The following is a 25,395-nucleotide window of genomic DNA, read 5'->3' as shown; positions in this document are numbered from 1 at the left end:
CATGAAATGAAGTCATGTTACACATTGTAAAGAGTCATACTTGTCTATGTAAAGTCATCCTCCAAGACCTTGTCACTAGTCCTCATCATGTCGGCCTACAACGAAGGGATGAATCTACAAGATGAAGTCGGGTTTCCTCCAAGAGATCATGTTGGCCTAAAGGTCATGAACAAACTAGTATATATACCCATACTCGGCCTCATTTGGAAACAACGAATTTGGTGAAGCAAGTTTAGAAAGAAGTGTGAAATATACACCAGAAGAAGCCTCCATATCAGCGTAGCAAAGAGGAAGGATAGCGAAGATAGTCAAGCATTGTTTTTGGGTTAGTTCTTCCTCCCACACGCGAAGGTAGCAGATCCAAAGCTATCTAGAGGAACTCAAAAGAGCTACTGTCACTTTGAGGTGATCATTGTTTGGGTATAGAGCCTCACTAGAAGAAGCCGAGTAAAGGTACAAGAGGTCTCTCTCTTGAGGAGACTATAGAGGAAGCAAAGATAATCTAGGGTTTTTGTGGTAGGGTTGCAAGCCTACAAGAAGAGACTAAGAATCAAAGGAAGCCGAGATCAAGAAGAGAAGAAGCCGAGAACAAGAAGGGAAAGGAAGTCGAGAACGAGAAGAGGAAAAGTAGCGTGAAAGAGGAGGCTAGTGACTTGGCCTTCGGAGGACTCTAGAGTCAAGGGTGTTTTTCATGGTCTTGGTGTTCGTCAATTGAAGATCTATAAGAAGAATTTTGTTTGGGTTTTCCTCTCAAAGGGAGAGAGGTTTTGGCCCTGGCTGACAAGCCTACATACTGTGTCTCTTGTCTTCTATTGTTTATTTGGTAATTGTCTTGATGAAAAGAACACAATAATAACCTTAAGGAAGAGAAGATCATAATCAAAGAATTAAAAGTTTATCACAAACAATTATCTAGAAGAGAAATCTCCTAATCATTGAAGCCCTAGATATCTCAACATGGTATCAGAGCTTAGGTGCTGAATTCAAGAAGGGGCATCTAATCAAGAAGACACACGAGAATTGAGTTTCAAAGAAGGATCAAAGCAAGAAAAAGGATACCAAGCAAGAGATCAAGATCTTCATCATACCAAAACCCTAGATCGAAGAAATCTACTCTAGCAAGAGTCTTGGAATCATCTTCAAGAAGGAAGCAGGAAGAAAGACCAAAACCCTAGAAGCATTTCTGAGATCATCATCTGAGGAAGCTCTTCAAGGACTAAGGAAGACTAGAACATTCAAGAAGGATCGTGAAGCAAGCTCTCTCTCATCAATCTTTCAAGGAGTAATCTTCTATCAACATCAAGATTAAGAAGGAAGTAAGCAACAACTACTCAAGTAAGTTTATGGCTTCATCTGATACTATCAAAATGTCTTTTTGGAAGGAGAGAAACAAACTGGTTGGGGCTTCAAATTTCCTTGCATGGAAGAAAAGAACATACCTAAATCTCCTTGAGAATGAAGTCATGGACCACATCAAAGGTCCAATAACCCAACCTCCCAAAGAAGATACTCAAGCACATGCTAGATTCATGAAGGGAGAAGTGAGGGCCTATAGGATTCTCATAGAATCCATCAAAGATTCTCTCATCCCATATGTATCAAAATTAGACACTGCAAAAGCAATACATGACAAATTGGTAGAGTTGTTTTCCGTAAGTATTGCAGGAGAAGTAATCTCTCTAAGGTAAGAACTCTACAAATTAAAGTTCTCAAGGGAAGAAGGAATAGCTTCATATTTTATGAGGATTTCAGAAATAAGAGATCAACTTCAAGATCTGGGTGAAATAATGTCTGACAAAGAAATGACCACTGTAGTATTGAATGCACTACCGGAGGAATGGGGCAACTTCACTTCGAGTATCTATGGGAAGAAAGAAGCCACTCCTTTCCAAGATCTATGGTCATTATGTAAGATCGAAGAAACCAGACTGAAGGCGAAGTATGATGTAGGAACAAATGAGCAGAAGCAAGCATATGCTGCTATGACAAGAAGAAAAGGAAAGTTTGGAAAATTTGGTCCTCAATAGAAAAAAAAGAACATGGTTAAGGTGTAGTGCTATGGATGTCAAGAATATAGGCACTATGGAAGAGATTGTCCTAAACTTGAAAGGGAGAATAACAAGAAGAATAAGGAAGAAGCCCATATTACCGAAGAAGTGGAAGAGCCTGAGACAAAGAAGCCTGAGAAGGAGGAAGTGGAAGATGTAAATTATAGATAGGAAGCATTGTAAATAAGCTAGGTTGCATCATATTAGAGAATGGCACCATGGTAGAAGCATTAGAAGAGCCCATGACATAAGCAACATAAAGGATGTCTAGAAAAAAATTCTATGACAATCAACTATGTAGGATATAGCTCTTGGAAACCTCATTGAAAGCATAAGTGATACTTATGGAAAAAGGAAGAAGTCATCTAGGACAAGGCTCATCATACATTGGTCAATAAGATAACATCTGCAGGATAGGATATGCAAGATCCTCCAGATTCTCTGATGGAATCTTCATTGTAAGGTTCACTGATCATGAGGGAAAGCAAGTGTTGAATTCCAAACTTGTGGAATTCGAGGGATGATGATATGATGACATAACAGTGAAGCAGATCAAGGGGATGAAGTTCCTTCATTCAAAGGAAGTTGCTGCAGGAAGTCTGGATGACCCAAAGGAAAGATGAGGTATGTATGCTCACATTTGATATTATGGAAGTCATGTCATATGGTTGTAGACAACATGGATCACTACTCTATCTTAAGAAGCATGATCAAAGAAAGAATCTCCTCCTTAAAAGGGATGCAAGAATGCATGGGTCACATATTTATTAGATGAAATCAACATAATATGTCCTCATATGGAGTATGAGGTGGTTGACTACAACTGAGGAACTCTGAAGCTCCTGGGAATGAAATGTGTGAAGAAAGGAAGGAAGAGATCATGAAAATATGCAACAATGGTAAAGGTAGTCAACATCCGAAAGACCAAGAAGATTTGACTATGATATCTCCCAGAAAGATATGAAGACTCTGATGGAAGTCTGGAAAAAGATGGAGACCCTTGACAAAACATATCTTTAGGAGATGTGTCAACATGTATGTAGGATGTTGATGCCTATAGGAAGATGTCATGATGAAAGACCATCACAAAGGTAATTATGATTTAAGTGTTCATTATTTATGAACTAGTATCTGGATGGGCTTATGTAGGGCTACCAAAGGGAATAACTATGGATGTCTTCCATGAAGAACCATGTAGAAGGATGCAAGAACCTTCCGGAAAAGAAAGCATGATGAAAGTAGCATAACATGAAGCAATGCCAAATCAAGACTGATGGATCACTTTCTGATAAAAGGAATGATGACATGACTGACTCATGGATGGTCTGTGCCCTATGAAGAGGTCTCAAAAGATGAAGACTCCATATCGAAAAAGAAATTCATGACATCAAAGGAAGGAGTTCTTCAAGCAGCTGGTTGTCCCGTTATCTCCACCTGAGAATTTGCTGTAGGTCCCTAATTAAGAGGGAGCCTGGAAACAAGTTTCTTACTTGGAAGAAACATGGAAATTCCGAAGCCAAGAGGGAGATTAGGTACGTTCCTTATGTAGGAATGAGTAAATTCCTTTATTGGAATAGATATGTCCTCCTTAATTGAGAGGGAGAGATAGACAAATCATTCCATTCTTCACTTGGGAAGACAGAATGAGAGGATTGGGTAATCATTTGGCATCCGATACTCTTTGAGGATGAGATAGGGCATCGAAGATAAGAGTAGTCGTGGAGGACCGATATTCTGTGAGGACTGGGAATCCAAGATAAGAATAGTCCTAATGGAACACACCCTGAGAACCCGGGTAGGGTATATTCCGAGAGAGACAATGATGAGAGTGTCTATAAATCATTGGTCTCGCCAGCATTTAAGCTCAGATCTTGTGGAGAGATAGAGCTGTTAGTCAAGGCCTTGCTATGTAACAACGCTGGTTGATATGATGCTAAAACAAATGGGTTACCAATCCGATTCTTCTTATGATAAATTCTTCAGATTGAGAATGACCAAGTACCATTATGAATACCTCCCTAGTTAAGAGGGAGTATTGAAAAATGTAACTAGGTTTGGTCTTCATAATGACATGTAATTGTGATTTTATGTATGAGATGTAAAGAAGAAAAATAAAATTATTGTAATAATTGCTTCATGGGTTTCATGAGCAAGAGATTTTATTTTTAGTGAAGGCTCCCATTGAGAGCCCTTAGGAATATTGTCATTTAGTCATAAAAGTCTAAAAGAGTCATTGTCATGAAATGAAGTCATGTTACGCATTGTAAAGAGTCATACTTGTCTATGTAAAAGTCATCCTCCAAGATCTTGTGACTAGTCCTCATCATGTCGGCCTACAATGAAGGGATGAATCTACAAGATGAAGTCGGGTTTCCTCCAAGAGATCATGTTGGCCTAAAGGTCATGAACAAACTAGAATATATACCCATACTCGGCCTCATTTGGAAACAACGAATTTGGTGAAGCAAGTTTAGAAAGAAGTGCAAAATACATATCAGACGAAGCCTCCATATCAACGCAGCAAAGAGGAAGGATAGTGAAGATAGTTAAGCATTGTTTTTGGGTTAGTTTGTCCTCCCACGTGCACAGGTATTAGATCCAAAGGTATCTAGAGGAAGTCGAAAGAGTTGTTGTCACTTTGAGGTGATCATTGTTTGGCTATAGAGCCTCTCTAGAAGCAGCCGAGTAAAGGTACAAGAGGTATCTCTCTTGAGGAGACTATAGAGGAAGCAAAGATAATCTAGGGTTTCTGTGGTAGGGTTGCAAGCTTACAAGAAGAGATCGAGAATCGAAGGAAGCGGAGATCAAGAAGAGAAGAAGCTGAGAATAAGAAGGGAAAGGAAGCCGAGAACAAGAAGAGGAAAAGCAACGTTAAAGAGGAGGTTAGTGACCTGGTCTTGGGAGGACTCTAGAGTCAAGGGTCTTTATCATGGTCTTGGTGTTCGTCAATTGAAGATCTATAAGAAGAATTTTGTTTGGGTTTTCCTCTCAAAGAGTGAGAGGTTTTGGCCCTAGCTCTCAAGCCTACATACTGTGTCTCTTGTCTTCTATTGTTTATTTGGTAATTGTCTTGATGGAAAGAACACAATAATAACCTTAAGGAAGAGAAGATCATAATAAAAGAAGTAAAAGTCTATCACAAGCAATTATCTAGAAGAGAATTCTCCTAACTACTGATGCCCTAGATTTCTCAACATCCATGGGACTAGGATACAAGGATAACCACCAAATCTGGCAGAGGAGACAAGAGTACATACCTATCCCACTCTTTTCGCCGAATTCCCCCACCAACCATGCCCAAAAGTGTCCATGCTAAGTAAACAAAATTACTCAACTATACCAATGAATTGCCATATGTTTAAGGTCGAGAGGCCCACTTTCAAACATACGATCATAACAGATGGTGAGGGCCCACATGGCTAGCTTAGGTGGCAGAGATAGTGGCACATCGAGCTATCTGATGGCTGCTGGTTGCCAGCTGAGGACCATCTAGGAGAAAATTTTCTCCTATGAATACTACCTATGGGTGGTGGGTAACATCTGGCTCTAACTGGGACATGAGCTCTCAGAAGTGTGCACAAATGTACTTGAATGAGACGTCATGAGAACACCAACAATCTCCTGGGACTGCAGACTTGTTACCTGCACATATCAACGACCAAACACACGGGGCAACAAGTTTTCGTGGTGTCTTTTGATCACCCATGCTTAGTATTAGGCCATAAAATCAACGAGAAAATAAAATTTATTCTAAATGCAACTAATCTATCATGATAATATCATATGATGTTAGTTCTAATGATAAAATCAACATGCAATGCATCCTACCCTAACATGCATATGATACAATGTCAAGTGTCAAGGAAAGGGGTGATACGACTCAATTTGACCAGTTGTGGCCAAAGTTCATCATTCAGTTTGGAAATGTAATAATAATCTTCTCCTACCTTTCCATGAATCTTGACAGGCACAAGGTTTTTGTCTACCAAAACCACATCCCCAGCCTTGTATTCTTTCTTGGGCTTCCATTTCTTGTTTTTTTTGTGACTAGGCCTTCTAAGGATACAGACTTCTTGTGAAGGAAGAATGGGAGAAGGTTTTTCAGTCTCGGGCACCTTATAATAAGGGATTGGTCCAGGTTTCACCACATGGGTAGGGTACATAATTTCTCTATAAATAATGAAAGGATTCCCATCAAACTACAGAATGGTGACGTAAAATAAGTCCATTTGAAGTTGACCACCCAAAGTGGCACCCCATTTCCTTGATAATAACAACCCCATACATCAGAAATATCTATGACCACAACATCCATGAATAATGATATATCGACATTCATAGCCAAAGAAACTTTGAGATCCTTTATGAGGCCCTCTACTTCAATTGGTTGAGAATTGAACCCACAAACCACCTTGTACCTACGAGTAATGTTAAGATTCAATTGCTTCATGACCTTTAATGGCATAATATTTGTGGAAGCCCTTGAATCTAACATGCAATTATGCAATAGGAGGTCATTAACAACTAAGGTGAGGAGGAATGGCTCATGCCCTGGGTTTAGATCGAGAAGTTGGATATTTTGCAATGCTATGGGTATGTCTTCTTCTTCAAACCCAAGGGTTTTCTTGGCTTGCCAACACTGTCGTGGAAGTTTTACAATCTCTTTCAATGGAACCTGCACGGTCATTTTTCCTATAGCAACCTCTATATCAACATCAAGCTCGACCTCTTTACCCTTATCCTTTTTTGTGGGTTCTCCCTTTTGAGGATTCTTTTTAGAATTGACTTTCTTTGGAGGATCCTTCTTAGGGGGCTCTTTGAGGAGAGGTTCTTTATGAGGGGTCTGCTTAGGAAAAGATTCATTCTTGTTGGTTTCCTTGGAGGTTGTGGGGTTCTCATCATTGTTCTTTCGTGAATATTGGATCCCTTTAAATATTCCACTATCATCAACATTGAGGATTGGCTCATTTTTCTCTTCCTTAATAGTCACTTCACTAATGGGAGGATGAGTGTACGAACCACCTAGCAAAATGTTGAAGGCTTCGAATTCTACGATATTAGCCTGCTCATTGATTTCTTCATCTTCACTCTCATCTTCATCACTTTGTTCATCCTCAGAGGATGATTCTTGTTCCACTGTGTTTGTTGGAGCCAAAGTGTTGGGGACTTGAGATGAGCTTGGCTTGCCTTCATCATTTTGCTTCCTAGGGAAAAACTTGCCTTTAGGAATATAATTTGATTTTTGGGCCCTTTCCAAGGTGGTGAGCTTGTTCATGTAGAGTCTATCTTGTGAGTTCATCTCTGCAGTTAGCTTATCGACTTTCTTAAGGAGCGCCAAAAGGGTCTCTTCGGTTTGGTCCTTGGATTTTCCCTTTTTGACTTCAACCTTAGCTTTAGGATGTTCATCCACATCCATTTTGGAAATTCGTAGGTTTTGTTCAACTTCCATAACTAATTCTTTAGCCTTAGCGAAGGTCTTAGGTTTCTTATCCCTTAATGCATATGTCAGATGACCACCCACAACTTTAATGAATTTGTCAAGTATATTAGCATCAGGGGGTCTCAAATGGTCAGGGATATCCCTAACTACCCTATCAAATTTTTGGATAAACTCTTTGATGTCTTCCCTTCCCCTACTTATTTGGTAAAAATTTTCAATGTTGAAAGTCCCTTGAGCATCACATGACCATCTCCTTATGAAAATATCTTCAAATTGGTCAGAGTTTTCTATGCACCTTGGGGGAAGACTAAGTTACCATTCCCTTGCTTGTCCTTCAAAAGATAAGGCAAATAGCATCATGATCCTATCTTCGTCGTTTACTAACCTAAGAGAAATGGCCCAATAGAATTTTTCAACATGGTCACGAAACTAATGGTAGCATAAACTTGGGTAACCAATTATTGTATTTCTTGGGTAGAAGCTCAGGATTTTCACTCAAATTCAAGGGTGCAAAGACACTAACTAAATGCCTTTTACTTCATGACATGTTGGGTTGTTCTTGGTTTAGGTTAGTGCTAGAGTCTGTTGCCATCTTGGGGGTGGGATCATCGACTTTTTCAAACTCAGTGAGAAGGTTGGTTCTAACAGGTGATGGAGTTCGTTCTCTGCTTCTTGCAATGAGCCTAGTTAAAGGAGGAATGTCGTTACTTCAAGCAAACTAGGGGATTGGACAATGAATGGAGTCGTAAGAGGAATTGTTGAAATGCCGTTTATGAATCAATTCCTCAATGATTCACTAGTGAGGTAGACCCACTTGCTCCCCGAAAACGATGCCAAAAATGTTACCGCTCAAACTAGCAGGGGTCCTAGGAGGGGATCCTATAGAGCAACTACTAGGTAAAGTGGCAACAACGGAGCGATAGCCCACTGTCACCTCAGCTAAGGCTCCCTGCTCTTTACGGACTTTCACCGATGGGAGGAGTCCCGGTATGAAAGGAATCACTAGGAATAATAGATCAATGATGGGAAGAGATGTGATTCCTAAAGCCTATTCACAACTTACAAGAGAGACTCAAATAATTGGATTGCTTGCTTTGAAAGTAAGGAGATTATTTATCTCTCTAAGAAGGGCTATGAGGAATACCTAGACCTAGGGTTGGGGAATATTCCTTAATGTAATCTGATGGTGGAATCCCGAGATATTGCAAGCCCTAGCTCAAGGATCATTCCTCTCCATAGGTTGTTCTGGGTTAGTGTCCTCATTCGGATCTTTGCATTTGAGTTACGAAAGAAAATTATTCCTTTGATCCTATTCTACTCCCTAACTTGGTCAAGCCCCTCTATTGTTGATCTGCTCCACACCCTTGACCTAGTTTGGGCCCGCTTGGGTTCTTTGTGGTCCCACAACTTTGTGACTCACATTCTACAAGGATTGCATAAAACCCATTCCTCCTATAGGATTCATAGGTTTAGGATACCTCTTGTTAAGGAATAATTCCCAACCCTAGGTCTAGGTATCCTCATAGCCCTTCTTAGAGAGCTAATCACCTTGCTTTCAAAGCAAGCCAACAAATTATTTGAGCCTCTCTTGTGAATAGGCTCTAGGAATCATCTCTCATCCCATCATTGATCTATTAATCCTAGTGATTCCTTTCATACTGGGACTCCTCCCGTCGGTGAAAGTCTGTAAAGAGTAGGGAGCGTTAGCCAAGGTGACAGTGGGCTATCGCTCCGTTGTTGCCACTTGACCTAGTAGTTGCTCTATAGGATCCCCCCTAGGACCCTTGCTAGTTTGAGCGGTAACATGTCCAATATGAAAATTATTCATGTAAGAAACCAAAGTCAAATCAATCTTACAAAAGCCAAATGTTTAAAGAAAGGGAAAATGTCAGATCCAAAAATTGAAGCCCAATTGGTTGAGAAAGCATTATTTTCGTATTCAATTGAGCATAGCTAAATGGTTAGAGGAAGGGAAAAAGTCACATTCAAAAGTCAAAGTCCAATTGTTTGAGAAAGCATCATTTGCATATTCAATTGAGCTATCATCAATCTGTCACTGTTGAAGATATCTTTGCATTAACAAATCAATTGAAGCATTCGTTGAAGATATTTGTGAACGACGTGTGATGGAAGTTGAATGTTTTAATCCCAGTTCTAAGAGCAACAAAGAGAATTATATAGGTGAATCTTATTGTCATCCTAATTGTGGTATTCGTTACTCTAGTATGACACATAATCAACATCCACATAGGTATCAATATGCTTACACTATGAAGGCTAGAACCCTTGTCAATAATGATGTACGTGGATTCATAATGTGAGAACCTTTTTTAGAAGGCTTATCCTAAAATAACTCCAATTAAGGTGGGCCTTGGTTGTATTGATGTGTTTGTGATGTATCAATATAGTTTTAAGTTTCAATGATCTTTTTGTTGTTTTTACTGGTATGCATCGAGTAAAAAGCATCTCCATAGGGTGTAATTTATGCCATACATACATTGATGTTATGTAACAATTATTTATGAATGACTGTAACTATTAGTTGTGTCTATATAAAGAGGCATACACTACATAATACAAATATATAGCCTCTATTGTTGAATCATTGTTCATTCATCAATTTCTCATTAATATATTTTATATTTGACTTTCAATATGTAACTCTTTCCCTAAGGAAAATCTCTTCTACATAACTCATTCCCTAAGGAAGAACTCTTGCACTACTCCTTTTAGGTGTGAGTTTTTGTAGCATCAGATGGTGTTCTAGTCTCGAGACTTTGGGGAGAGGCTAAAACATAAGAGTTCTCCAAAACCCAAAAATCTTTTCTGGAAATTCCACCTAGAGATGATTCAATTAAATTAATTGACCATAATTAAAATTTCCTAAGTTCAACTTAGGAAAAATGGTTAATTAATAGGAATTAATTGAGAAATGTGTGAATTATCTAGAAACTCACATGGATTGACTTAGAGATAATCTCAACCATTGATTAAGATTTAATCTTGGTCATTGGAGTCCCAACTGGAGATTATAAGAAGAGGTCGATGGGTAGATGGAGAACACACATTGCAAATACTCAGTGATCTAGACAGTTCGATACTCCAGTGTAGGTGATCAGCAGGAGAGATTGAGTTAGAGATTGAGTAGCAAGTGTTAGAGGGGAGAGACAATGATCCAGAGGAAGATTTCTAGGGAGAGACAGTGATCCAGAGGAAGATATTGAGTTTCGAAGTGGCAACAACAAGTGACAGAAATATTCCACGATGAAGCTAGCCCAGAACAACCGCAAGGGTTGCTCATTTTTTTCTGATGAGTCACATTTAGGGTCGTGCAGGTTTTCCCAGTACAACCGCGAGGATTGTGCAGGGTTTCCTAGCACAACCGTGTAGATCGACAGAAGTAGAATTGGCCTGTGCAAGGGTTGGACGACCAATTTTTAGAGGGAGATAGAGGCCGGGTTTGTTTGAGGAGGGAGATAATTTTTCTCTCCAAATATTTTTGTCAGATTCTTGCTAATTGGATAGCCATTTGAGCTTCCAAAGATTCTACTCATAATTCACTGCTGCATAGTAAAATAAACCCTTAAGTTGCTGCACTGGTTTTCCTACATTGGGTTTTTCTAAGGACATTTGTCCAAAAATAATGGTGTCAATATGTTTTGTGTTTGCTAGAATTTCTCAATTCCTATTTTTTCTTCTGCAGTTAATTTTTATGTTGATGAAATTGCAGTGTGAATATTTTGTTATTTTGCTGTAAACAAAATAAACTGCATAATTAATTTATCAGTTAGAAGAATATTTCCAGTTGCTGCATTTCAAGGAACTTTCACATGAGGAAGACTAAACAACATTTTCAATAGAATAATTACATTGGGGAATCATACTTTTCATTGGGCTATATACCAAACAAATGTCATTTTCATTATTCACTTTTCTCTACTTTTTATGAGTGGCGATGGTCATGCCATGAATGTTGAGTGAACTAGGGCCATATTTGGCTTCTATGGTATGGGTAATGGTGATGATTGTCAAGTGGTGTTCATTGCTTGTTTCCTTGACTCCTTTCCTACACGGGATTTTATTGTTGGGCATGTTTCATCCCCTCATGTGAGGTTCTTAGGACGAAATATGATCACTAGTCACCCTCTAGTGTTTGAATAGATTGCAATTTGCATTGCATGTTAACTAATTTGTTTTTCTCTATCCTACATTAATACCATTTGTGAGATAAAGGTTGGTTTTGAGGCATTACCAAAATCTTTGCCAATATAGAAGTAGGCTTTGTGGCACAAGCCCCTAACTTGATGTGCAAGCATCCTCCCTCCCTTTAGTACTGTTATTACAAATTGTTTTTGTGTTGTACCTTTGTTAGCCCTCTGATATGTGATTGCTATATACGTGATGTCTATAGTTGACAGCTATCTTCCTATAGGGCATATACCTTGATAGAATTTTGTTCCACATAAATATTCTTCTTCCTTCTATAAATATATATGCTTTTGAAGATATGGTGGGGAGATGTTAGGGCAACCAATTCATAACATTGCCAATGCCAAGACTAAGAATTGCCACTAAATAGTCAATTATTTCTCGACATTTATTTATAGGTTTTAGCCATTCCTGGAGATTGAGATCCCAACTAAATACTCACAAAGCTTTTGATTGAATATAGATTTAGAGTTGAGACTATCTCCTTTCAGCTGAAAGGGAAGATCAACCAAACTATCCCCTTAGAAGAAGTAGCAAATTATTTTAACTTTACAATCCAATGACCAATAAGGTAAGATAAGATAATTTTAATAATGTCTTACAAAAGACCATAGAAGAAGGTCAAAGGGACTAATAAAGTTCGTCCAGTGTCAGTACAAATGAGTAGTACCAAGGCATCTCCTAAAACAATGATAAAGCAGAAAGATAATAATATCTAAGATCAATGCCACAGCATCATATTTGAAGAAACGAAGCTGATAGAGGCCACACCATTGCATTGATTGAAGAAGTAAAGGAAGTCAATTTGATCCACACCATTACCTCTGGCACCTTATTTTGTATTGCCATTGGTTTTAAACCAATGTTGCAAATATTTTTTCAGGGAATATACTGCCAAGGTTCTGGAAAGAAACTTATCAGAAATATTGTGGAAGATATCAGAAAATATTGGCAAGCATAAACTTGGACCTGAAAAGGCAAGAAAACTTGAAAATATTGGCAACCTTAAAAACTTGGAAATATTGGGAGAAATCAGGGATATTTTCAACATCAGGTTAAGCACTCTTTTCTACTTTTCTATGTAACTTTTTAAATCCCATTGGGTTTCTAATATTTTGTGGGTCAGTCTGTCATCAGTTTAAATGTGGTTTGCAGCCCAATAAAAGAAGGGCTAGTATTATCTTTGTAATTTTCTAGTGTGAGGGTGTTTGGAGTATATATAAAGTCTTCATTCAGTTCAAAAATGAAAATATAAATGTTCATTCTGCTGGCACAGATTGCAGTGCAAAACTACGAAAGCTTGAATTAATGCTTTCTATGTTATTCTTTTGTCATGTAGGATTCTCTATAGGTCAAGACATTTGTGAACAATATTGTGGAGTTCATTAAGTGCAATTTGCTTGGCGATATCAGTTAGTTGCCGGGGAGGTTGTGATCAATTTGAACTCAGCACCATGCTTTCCTTTGAGATGAATGATCGCAAAAGTAAGCATATTTTCTCCATGCTCCTATGCTTTGCGAGACTGTATTTTATCTTCTCCTATGCTCATATGCATTGGTAAACTGTATTTTATAAAGTATCTTTCATTAAGGTGTTACAGTGTTGTTGCTTATCGCTGAAATACTTTGAGCTAAAATATGAGAATAGGTGGTTTTTGTATTTTATTGCATCATAATTTAAATATTGTGATGCATTCCAGTTATTTTCTTTTGCAAATTAACTGTATTGGGCGCTGGAGAAACATAGCTTCCTTCTGAATTAAGTTCCAAGTAACTATATGGAGAACATCCTCTATGCAGTTATATCTACGCCAAAGGCCTTGTTGAAAGGGGGAACATTTCTTTAAAAATTTTCATTAGACTGGTCTCTATATATTGCATCCAGTTTACACATTTCCCATCTGTCGTGATTGTGCAGGTGTTCCTCCTTAGGGTAAAAATCCCAAATATGTATCCATCAACACATCTCTCCATCTCTGTTTCCTTGGATTTCCCTTGCTCCTTGCCTATTTTCTAGTGCTGGTTCACAGGGGAAGGGCGATGGTAAGGGCAACTTCCTGTATCCCTTGACTGAACATTGAATTTTAGGGTTCTAGTAAGGCATTTCTGATTCCAGTGTCCACTAAGACCCTAGTCACTGGCATTCTCAACAGTCAACACGGCTATCACAGCTGCTGCTTTAACTTGGGAGTAAAAGGTCTCCAAGTCAAACCAGTAGATTATCGTGGCCACTGTTATGAGATCCATTGGTTCCTTCTCCCAATGATTAAAGAGACATCGTCATGCATCATAACAAGAGCATATGCCACTTTGGATGCTTTTGTGCAAGCTCCAGCTGCTTCTTGCTTAGATCCGTGGCGATCACTGGATAGTATTGCTGTGCATTCCACTCTCTTGTAATTTTATTACTTATTGGTTATACATGTTTGTAGTGGACACAAACTCTATAGTTTCATATGAAGTTGGACAGTTAATAGATATGAAAAGCGCAACAAAATGGAACGAATGAAAAGGTTAAGAGAGATTATGGAAAGCGATGTTTGGCCTTTGTCAGCACCCACATCCCAAGCCAGTTGATGATTGGCACTGAGAGATGCAATAGGGAAAACTGGGAAGGAGGATAAGTATGTGTGCTCTCTAAATACCTATTTGCTTGTTTATCATACACCCCTGCCATATTCTTATCTGTACTCGCTCACATGCAGTTACAGGTTAACCTTCTTTCTGTGTAAAATTATAAAACCTGTTCTAACTTTAATCCAGTGAACATAAAAAACATGTTAATTATCTGTTGATACAAGCACATAAATTAATGCTAGTATTTTTACGTTGCTAAAACACTATAAGAGGGAAAGAGTCCATGGCCCCAGTCCCCCAGCCAACATGGCCACTTGAGGCAATTTTATTAAGGCAAACACAAATTTTTTACATAAGAGAGTTCTCACAATTGATCATCAACCATGAACTTGCATGCTCTTTAAATAAAGATCATGGACCAATCGGGTGTTAAGCGACAAATCAAGCCATTAGTATTGAGGAGAATACGAGTCATTAGATCACTCTATGTCCTGAACATATTTCCTAACATCCCCTTTTAAGAAAAACTTGGGATAGCATTGAAAGATTTACAAATGTGACACAATAGGCATTAGAGCCTAACCCCCCTTAATTACAACTTCTTGAACTCCCAACATAGATCAAAGTTTAGAAAACTTCCCTTTTGTAAGAGATTTTGTGAAAATGTTTGCAACTTGATCATCTGTAGGGAAAAATAACACTTCAATAACTCAAACATGAATGAGCTTTTTGATGAAGCGCATTTGTAGCTCATTGTGTTTGCTGCGTCGATGCTAAACTGGATTTTTGATGAGCTTGATGGCACTCTGGTCGTTGCACTAGAGGTGTGTTGGATGTTGTTGTTGAAATCCAAACTCTGAAAGGATTTGTCAAAGCCACAAGACTTCTTGACTTGCATTATCATTGCTCGTTACTTTGCTTCTGTGAAAGAAAGACCAATAGCTTGTTGCATTTTACAAGCCCATGTAACATACCTCAAATTTACATTATCAATTTTTATTTTTATTTTTTATATATATATAACTTTAAATGCCGGTGAGTAGATTTAATTATGATTTGCAATTTTCCACAACTTTCTCTTGCATAATGGACTTTATATATATATATATATATATATATATATATATATATATATATATATTCCTTGTGGAACTTAGCCGAAGATAGTTTTCCTACTTAGCTCATAGTTTCAGTACAATATTATTCAGAATAAGAGAAACCCCCTCCCCCCCTTTCCTTTACAGTACATGCAAGACTACTTTCTTAGAGATAAATATAAGAGAACTTAAGATTTTTCAGGCAAGTAACCTTTTACTCTATAAGACTTTTAGAGTCATCCCTATCTATCACCGAGCAACATAAACAACTTATGCAACTCAAGCTCTCAACAACACATAATCAGATAACTCAAAAACATATATGTATTTTCGAAAATATAATAAGAGCTACCACACTCCTCCCAACCAATGAAATACTGTCAGCAATTGCCCCCAAGCTCCAGACTCCATTCCTGTCGAAAACAAACCAATAATCTTTCATAGTTTTACCTCCTCAAGCCCTAGCAATGTCCTACTAAATCTGGGCTGAAATCTTTATCTATGCAGGTACAGTCTTTCTCCCTCACTAGAACTTCTCAGATTGTTTTTCTCTCCTGCAATCTTAATTTCTGAATCATCTTGGTTCGCCCATGACCTTTCTCTTCCATCATGATTATTTCTTTTCTTTTTTTGGTGTCAACCGTCTTCTCTTAGACTATAGTTGATTTTTAACTGTTTCTTGACGGCTGGGAGCCTAACTACTCATGTGGTGGCTCCTCTTATATTTCTAGAATAGTTACAAGTAAAAATAACAATATTTCATTATAGCTATAAATATTTACATTATCATAAAAATGTTCAACTTTACTTTTTGCCTCATGGCCATCATCCATACTTACGAAAATAAAATCATAGAACTTTGATAAGAAATAATTATCAAGGGCACTACATTTCCCCTCCTCTTAAGGGAACACCATCCTTGGTGTTTTCTTGTAGTCATGCTTCCTAAAACAGCGTAGGGAATGCCTCTTTCATTTCCTCCTCCATCTCCTAGGTGACCCTTTCAGGTCCAAAGTGTTTCCATTGCACTTTAACCTAGGTAATGGCTCGATTCCAAAGTACTAAGATTTGCAGAGGCTTGACTTGGACTTTGCCTTTCCGTTCGACCTGTACAACATTCCAATCAAAAACATGAGTTGGATCATGAATATACTTTTCCAAAAGACTCAAGAAACACGTTAAATATATTGTGAGCCTTAATGTGGGTTGGTAGTGCTAGTTGGTAGGCTACCAACCCTACTCTTGCTAGTGTTTCAAAACGGTCCACAAAATTATGGTGCTAACTTAGCACAATTTCCTAGTTTTAGGGTACTCTTCTTTGGTCTAACTTTAATGTATAGATGTTCCCCTACTTGGAATTCTCTATGTCTCCTTTTTAAATTTGCATAATTCTTTTGCCTGTCCTAGGCCGCCTCTAAATTCTGTTTTACATTCTTCACAATTTGTTCCATCTCTTGTAAAAGATCCAGTCCCAAGACAAGTTTGTCTGTAGGCTGCCTCCAACTCAAGGGAGTATGACACTTTCGTCCATACAAAACTTCAAAAGGGATTATTTTGAGGGATGCGTGATAACTGTTGTTATAGGCAAACTCTACTAGATGCAAATAATCTTTCCACTTTGTGGTTGATCCATAACATGTATATGCAACATGTCCTCAAGTATCTGATTGGTCCTTTCAGTTTTCCGATAAGTTTGCGGATGATATCTAGTGCTGAAGTTCAACTGTGTGCCTATCCTTGCAAATAATGCTTTCCAAAAATTGGAAGTGACTTTCGTGTCCCTGTTATATATAACAGTTTTCGGTTTTCCGTGTAATCTAAAAAAATTCTTCATACAAAATTCTGCCACATGAATAGCTTTATAAGTTGATTGGACATGTATAAAATGAGCAGATTTTGTTCATTTATCTACTACAACTGTAATCAAGTCATGTTGCCTTTTAGTTCTAGGTAATCTAGTGATACAATCTAAGAAATTATTTCCCATTTCCATTCCGGTATAGGTAAAGGAACCAACAATCCAGCAAGATGCTGATGTTCTACATTTACCTTTTGGCATTCTTGGCATTTCGTCAAATACACAACTACCACTTTTTTCCATTCCAGGCAAAAATAATTCTTTATGGAGTGCTGAAATAATTTTTTGATAACTTGGGTGAGCCAAAAGGCCTTTTATAGTGTTCATCAAGAATTAACTGTTTTAGCCTGTTACCAACTGAAAGTGGGTGACCCCATAGGAAATTTTTTCTCCTACATGTGTCTTTCGCCGACAACCAACACCCCTTGATAGCCACCAGTGTAGCCAATGTGTTGTGCCACTTGATGTCTGCTCCCTGAACCAATCATATGTCCCCTCACCCATCTGTCAAGAGCATATTTTGAAGGTGGGGAATTCGATCCTAAAGATATGTTTTTTATTGTGCAATTAGGTGCTTATGCTTGCTTTTCCTTGGACACTTTGGGCATAGATATTTGGGTGACTTGGAAGAAGGAAGGATTTTGACCGTAGTTTTGTTCCCTCACCTTAAATGTGTTGATTTCTGGTAGCATCGGATGTGATCTAAGTCTCAAATTTTGTAGGGAGGCTTAAACACATGCATTCTCCAATACCCAAAAATCGTTTTGGGAAATTCCACCCGGAGACAGTTTTATTAAATAATTAATTATTTTTAATGGGACCCTAAGTCTAAACTTAGGAAATTAAAATAATTAATGGGTATTAATCTAAACTATGAGTGTAACTTCTAGAATAAGACGAGGATCAAGCCAAAATGATCTTAAGCCATTTATTAGAAGTTAATCTGGGCCGTTGGTTGTTCAATAGAAAGATATAGGAAGAGGCTTGAGGGGCACTTCGAGAACACACATACAGAGTAAAGATCAAAAGATCGATTTCTGAAGCAGAGCAGCTACCAGAGAGAATTTCGAAGTGATCTTTTGTAGTGAGGGGCAGGGATAGTAGCCGGTGAGGAGTTTTCCTGAGTTAGAGAGTACAAGGCAGAGAGGGACAGAACAACGTCCAGAGAGAGGCTGACGCGGGCCCACGCAGTGTTGACGTAGTGGCAACGCAGAGCCTAGAGGGAGATCGAATTCTTGCCGAGGTGGGAGAGCCTAATTTTCTAGTGATAATCTATGTTCTGGAAGGTTTTTTGTCTCACCGATCCATGATCAGCAGAGTTTTCCTTCAGCCTAACCCCAAAGCCGGAATGGATTTTGTCATTAGAATCTTAGGGGAATCCTAGTGTGCTTCGAATCTATGTAAAAGTAATTTGGAAATAATTCTAACCATTTGGTTAGGTTATTACAAATTTCTTGATCTGCTAGATTATATTTGTGTTGCAGAACTGGGTGGTCTATGAGGGTCTATGTCAAATGGGTTTTCCCACTTGAGATGTAAAATTGTATAAGTCATGATGTAAAGTGTCTTGAGGGTTAGAAAATGTTTTAATCCCCTCATAAGTGCTAAGTCCTATGTCCTAGGTGATTTTCCAAAGGGTAAGTTTGAAGATCCAAAAAATAAAAAAATAAAAAAATAATAAAAGATATAAATAATAAATAAATAATAATAAAAAATTAAAAAAATTAAAAAATTAAAAAATAATAAAAAAATTATTATTAAAATTTAAAATAAAATAATAAAATAAGTCAAAATTTTGAGAAAATAAATGTAAAATTTTAATTTTTAATATATTAAAATGCATTTAAAATTTCGACGGATGAGATTGAAAGGGATCTTGATCCTCATCAACGGTCGAGATTAGTTTGACATGGATCACTCGAACTAGCGGTTGGGAATTTGTCCTTTAAATAGGGTGTCTGGGGTCATTTGAGATCATTCGATCTTAGAGTCGTGTGCTAAAGAAAGTTCTCTTGTAGTCATTTTTTGTGCAGAAAAGAAAGACTTTGGGGTTGAAAATCTTGCTGGTGTTACTCTTCTGGAAATGCTGTAAGATGTTTTATTTTTCTGCATAATTTTATTTTCAGCGATTGATGATAGCTTGATGAAGATTGATTTAGGCACAAGTATCTTGTCTAATCATTGGGGTTTGAATGATAGTTTAATTTCTGAAATATAATGGCAGGTATTTCCATTTGATATGAATTTCAGTGTTGTTTTCTCCTTCTATGTTAATGGTTGATTTAAGTTGTATAGGATATCCTTAATTTTGAGTTTACCGGGCGTTACGGAAAGTTCTCGGCTGAACTAGCCAACTCTCGGATTGCGTTTTCTAAAAGAGCCCAGCGAGTTTTAATCCCAGGCTTATCATTAGAACTTTTGTTGCAGATGCATGAAGGGTTTTCTGAAGCACCTAACATTAAGTTTAAAATTCTGAAAATATTTCTGTGGCATAACGATAAATCTGGCTGCTTAGAGTCTTTAATCTGTAAATATTGTAATTCTTTAGCTGGTTTTTGGGTTTTTTTTAGGTTTAATCTTTGCACATATTGTTTCTGGGTATTCTGTTTTGCTATTGCAGGTTGCAGGACTAAAGAGGAGATTTTTTGTTTGAAGCCAGATCTAGGCCCTGGAGGGTAAGATCTGGCCTCAGCGTCATTTTTTGCAGGGATATTCTTCAAAAGGATTTTCAAGGTTTTCTGAAGAAATTCGAGGGTTTCTTCCAGGCTATCTGTTTGCTGCCTAGGATTTCATTTTGACAGAAATTTTCGAAATTTTTTCTTTACGTTGTGGCATCCTGGGGTTTCATTTCATAGAATTTTTTTCGAAATTTTTTAAAGGCAGGTTGGGTGATTGCTGTTTCACCTCCGTGCATTTCCTCTCTATCCTATCCCTCTGCCAGCTTTCCCTTCAACACTGCCTTTCCTTATCCTGCAAAGCCTGCCCTCCTTCTCTATGCCAAGCAGCAGTCAGCTCCATGCCTGTTCTACGCATTCCACCAAACCCTCACGCAAATCTTCATGCTGCCCAGCTCCACGTCCTTAGCCATCCATATTGCTACGTCCTTCTATGTGTGTTACCCTCAACGTCCTTGCTGCCACTATCCATTTCCTTCATTCAGCGGAGCCATCCACGCAGTCATTCCTACGCCGCTGTCCAGGTTTCTTTGCACCTACGAACAACAAGACAAAAGTGGGTTCCTTTTTGTGTTTACGCAGCAAACAAAACTCAAAAGCATTTCGATTTTTTTTTAAAGTTGCGTTTCATGATTTAAGCTTAGGGTTAGTGTTTTTAGATTTTAGAGATAGTCTTAGTTTAAAGATTTTCGATTTTTATTTTTATTAGTTTTAGAATTAGATTTTAGTTAGGTTTCGATTTTAAATTTATTTCATTTTAGTTTTGGTAAAAAAAATTTAATTTTGAATTTGATTTAGATTTCAATCTATAAAAAAAGATAAAAAATAAAAACAATAAAAAGAAATTCGATTTTTTTTCTATATTCGATGCTATTAGGTGTTAGTTCTTTTTAGCTTAGCTTTTTTAGTTTTAAGTTTTGTTTAGTTTTAGATTTCTTTAAATTTAGATTTAATTTTTTAAAAAGTTTGATTTTAAAATAATATCAAAAAATCATAAAAATCAAAAATTAAAAAATGCATAAAGAAATTTATTTTTTAGCTTTCTTTTATTTAGTTTTAGAATTAAACTTAGATTAGTTTAATATTTGATTTTTTTTTTAAAGTTAGTTTTTTTAGTATTTTCCTTTTCATTTAGTTTAGTTTAGTGTTAATAATTTTAGGTTTCATTTACTTTAATTTTTGCTTAGTTTAGTTTTGTTTTATTTAAAAATATAAAAATATATAAAAATTAAATTTTTTTGAAAAGACTAATTGGAAATTCCTTTAAAGTCTTTTTCTGTTGTGGTAGAGTTAAATGTGCTTAAATGTTTATATCTAGAGATTAAATATTTAAATTTGGTTAGCATTTAAATTTCATGGTTGTTTAAAGCATTTAATCTTTAGAAATTTAATTGTTGGATCATTATTAAAGCATTGTGAGTTTATTGAATAGCTTGTATTGCTTGGGATATTTGATGATAAATAATTGTTTTACATGGTTCATATTTCTGCAATATTTGATAAATAATCATTTAATCATTAACTCCATAAGGCACTGGTACATTAATTTCTAAAATCAATCAAGTATTAAATTGCCTTGCTATGTCTCCCAACCCAACTGGTCCACAGTTGGTCTTCATTCATCCCATAGGGTCTACCCCCCCCTAGCTTCGGGAGATGGCTTAAACGGAGGGATTGGGGATCAGGGTGATAGCCCCCGGTCTGAGCGTTGTCACGCTGCCTAGACAATCTGTGCGACAACATTTTTTGGCACCGTTGCCGGGGAAGGAGTTTTTCTGTCCCTGGCGTTTCAATGACATTTCATCTTCATTCTTCTCTCTCATCTGGAATTTTTTCATTTGAGCCAGCAAGGTCAACATTTTTTGGCATCGTCTCATCTTTTTCGCTATTCATCAGCCTGTCAAATGGCCAGCATTCTTTGGTGTCATTTGATCTTTTCATCGCCTTATCTTTTTTCATATCGTTTAATCGTTCCTTCAACACCTACTCTTCAGTTTGTTTCTTGTTTGGGTGGCGACTCCATTTCTTTTCATTTATTTTTCCCAGACAAGAAGCCTCCCTCATATCTGCTTGTTTGTTGCTTTTTGGATCCTAGAATTAAATTCATTGTTCAAGTGGCGACTTCACTTTTTTCATCTCTTGATTTTTTTGAGTAGAGATCTCTTTCTATCATCCATTTGGTCCCTCATTATTCATCATGGATTATTCGTTTAAACCATGTCATTTTATTGATGATCTCCATGATTTTCCGGAAGTGGCAATTTCTAAATTACCTTTGTTCTCGGGTGGTGATTTAGTGGCTGTTAGAAGGCATTTATGGAGTTTTTGTCATATAACGTTCATATATTAGATCTCCTCAATATGATCATGAAGATGTCACAATGCATATATTTGTCCTTGTTTTAGAGGGCGATGCTTTGAATTGGTTTAATAATTGTCCTGAAGACTCTTTCACTTCTTTACAAGACATTTTCAATGCTTTTAAAGATAGATATGGTTATCCAGATAGCTCGCCTTGTGCCCCTAAAATTGTGCAATAGAATGAAAGTAATCTTATGAAAGGTCTAGCTGTCGATGAAAGATTTCAAGACAATTCTTCATATCAGAATGTGCCATCCACCTATGCCATTGCAGATCAAATCCATGATAGTGGAAAAGTAGGGACAAATTGTAAAAACAGTGTTGACAATGAAAAGGAAGATCAGAAGCAAATTATACAAAACCTAATGTGGCTAGTAAAAAATATGGAGATCAATCAAACTAATTACGCCAATGATGTGAGAACTTTATGCACCCACCTGGAAAAACGTAATAAGGAGATGGAGATCATGAAAATTAAACACTCTGATCACATAACCGACATGCAAAATCAGCATGCTAAGGAAATTGAGGCCATGAAAACTAATCATGACATAGAAATTAGTTTTATGCAAAGCAAGTTATCAGGCTTGGACGAAAATATGACGACCATGAAAGCTAATCATGATAGGGAAATTAATTCTATGCAAAACAAGTTATTAACTATGGATGAAGAAATGACTATCATGACTACCATGATCATAATAATCAGTTGGCTACCATGCAAGCAAATCATAAGAAAGAGATAAACTCTATGCAGCATTGCTTGATGACCATAAAGGAAAAGGTCGATAAAGTAATAAGAGATATGGAAGCTAATCAGATATGTCTTCAGAATAAGTTATTGACTATGGAAGAAGACCATGGCAGGGAAATCAATGCTTTGAAGGCTGAACACTTTAGTCAGATAGATGCCATTAAAATACAGGTTCAGAAATATCAACAACAGTCAGAGGATGATAGAAACCAGGGAACGTCAATAGATCAGGAGCCTCCTTATCTACTGCAACAAGCTCCATCTTATTATGAGGTCCTTTGTTCCATTGAAAAGTGGATAAATGAAAGTGACCTGGATAAAAGGGAAATTAATAATCAGGTTGATGTTCACACGGTTAATCCACCAATCATAGAAGATCAAGTTATAACTCATGACACCTGTGAGATTGATCCATCATTCTTGACAGGGCAAATGCAGAATTAAGAAAGACATGTCACGCATATCTTACATACTTCATCTGAGAGCTTTGAAGAAGAAAGTTTCGCGTCATCAGTGATACAACCTGTCACAAAGAAAAAACGCAAAAGAAAAAGAACGAGAAGAAGAATTGATGCATCAGATGGCCGCGAGCAGCTTGATTTTCGGATAGGAAAAATTCCTACCATATGCAGAATTGGACATGGCACATCCGACAAGCAGCCGACAGATTTGCTTGAAAGCAGGCAAATGCTCAGTATACACTATATTGAACACATCCGATGCCATGGGGCATCCTCTGTTTTTCTAACCCTACTCCTTGTTTTTTCAGCATTTTCATTTCTGTTTTAGGATTAGATTTACTTTTCATGTTACTAGATAGTTAATAAATGAAGAGCTTATATCTTTCACGTGCTTAATGTTATATGATGATTTTTGGATAGACGCTACTTATGTTTTGTTGTGTGTTGCATGAATGCAGATTCTGGATTCTCACATTCCTACAATGCAGCAACGTGTCCCCAAATAGAGCCAGATGTTGACCACTACGTGTCAACTACCCATAGAAGTACACCCCCTTTTTCGCAAAAGGGATAGCACTTGATCGATGTGTCCGTGCCATTCGACTGTCATCATCAACCTGATTGTGTTATGTTGTAAACCCAGTTTGCATGTGTAAATTGTAAATAATCTTAGCAGATCTGAGTCATGTATGTAAATTGCCTAGGCAAACCTAATTTTCTAGTGATAATCTACGTTCCGAAAGGTTTTTTGTTTCACCGATCCATGATCGGCAGAGTTTTCCTTCAGCCTAACCCCAAAGCCGGAATGGATTTTGTCATTAGAATCTTAGGGGAATCCTAGTGTGCTTGGAGTCTATGTAAAAGTAATTTGGAAATAACTCTAATTATTTGGTTAGGTTATTAAAAATTGCTTGATCTGCTAGATTATATTTGTGTCGCAAGATTGGGTGGTCTATGAGGGTCTATGTCAAATGGGTTTTCCCCCTTGAGATGTAAAATTGTAAAAGTCATGATGTAAAGTGTCTTGAGGGTTAGAAAATGTTTTATCCCCTCATAAGTCCTAAGTCCTAGGTCCTAGGTGATTTTTCCAAAGGCTAAGTTCGAGGATCCAAAAAAAATAAAAAATAATAATAATAATAATAAAATAAAAAATAATTAAAAAAAATTAAAATAAATAAAAAATTTGAAAAATAAAATAAAATAATAAAATAATAATAAGTCAAAGTTTTGAGTAAATAAATGCAGAAATTTAATTTTTTAAAATGTATTTAAAATTTTGACGAATGAGATTGAAAGAGAATTTGATCTTCATTGATAGTCGAGATCATTTTGACATGGATCACTCGAACTAGCCATTGGAAATTTTTCCTTTAAATAGGGTGTCAAGGGTCATTTGAGATCATTCGATCTTAGAGTCGTGTGCTAAAGAAAGCTCTCTTGTAGTCATTTTTTGTGCAATAAAGAAAGACTTTGGGGTTGAAAAATATATATATTTAAAAAAGAAGAAAAAGACTAATTAAAAATTGACAATTCATTTTAATGTCTTTTTCTTTTTGTTGTGGGATTAATATTTGTCATTCTCTATAGTTAAATGCACTTAAATGTTTATCTGGAGATTAACTATTCGAAACTGGTTAGCATTTAGATTGTATGGTTATTTAAAGCATTCAATCTTTAGAAATTTAATTGCCGGATCATTATTAAAGCGTTGAGTTTATTGAATAGCTTGTATCGCTTGGGATATTTTGATGATAAATGATTGTTTTACAAAGTTCATATTTCTGTAACATTTAATAAATAATCATTTAACCATTAACTCCATAAGGCACTATACATCATTTTTAAATCAATCAGGTGCTAAATTGCCTTGCTCTGTCTTCCAACCCAACTGGTCCATAGTTGGTCTTCCTTTATC

At 37.0% G+C, this 25,395-nt stretch overlaps 1 protein-coding gene across 2 annotated transcripts in view; it reads left to right on the top strand.

Annotated features, from left to right (window-relative positions):
• LOC149246115 (vesicle transport protein GOT1-like) overlaps positions 1-25,395 on the top strand; it is a 163,047-nt gene that overhangs the window by 77,236 nt on the left and 60,416 nt on the right. For both annotated transcript variants that reach the window (XM_089455644.1, XM_089455643.1), the window contains exon 2: positions 13,037-13,182. In XM_089455644.1, coding sequence (XP_089311770.1) covers positions 13,152-13,182 — 31 coding nt within the window. In that variant the 5' untranslated portion in view covers positions 13,037-13,151. The remainder of the gene's footprint in view (positions 1-13,036; positions 13,183-25,395) is intronic.

The sequence above is a fragment of the Pinus tabuliformis genome, chromosome 7, assembly GCF_031772625.1.
Source record: "Pinus tabuliformis cultivar Carrire ecotype Pingquan chromosome 7, CPIR1, whole genome shotgun sequence".
Taxonomy (NCBI): domain Eukaryota; kingdom Viridiplantae; phylum Streptophyta; class Pinopsida; order Pinales; family Pinaceae; genus Pinus; species Pinus tabuliformis.
This window is presented reverse-complemented; position numbering and strand designations above follow the sequence as displayed.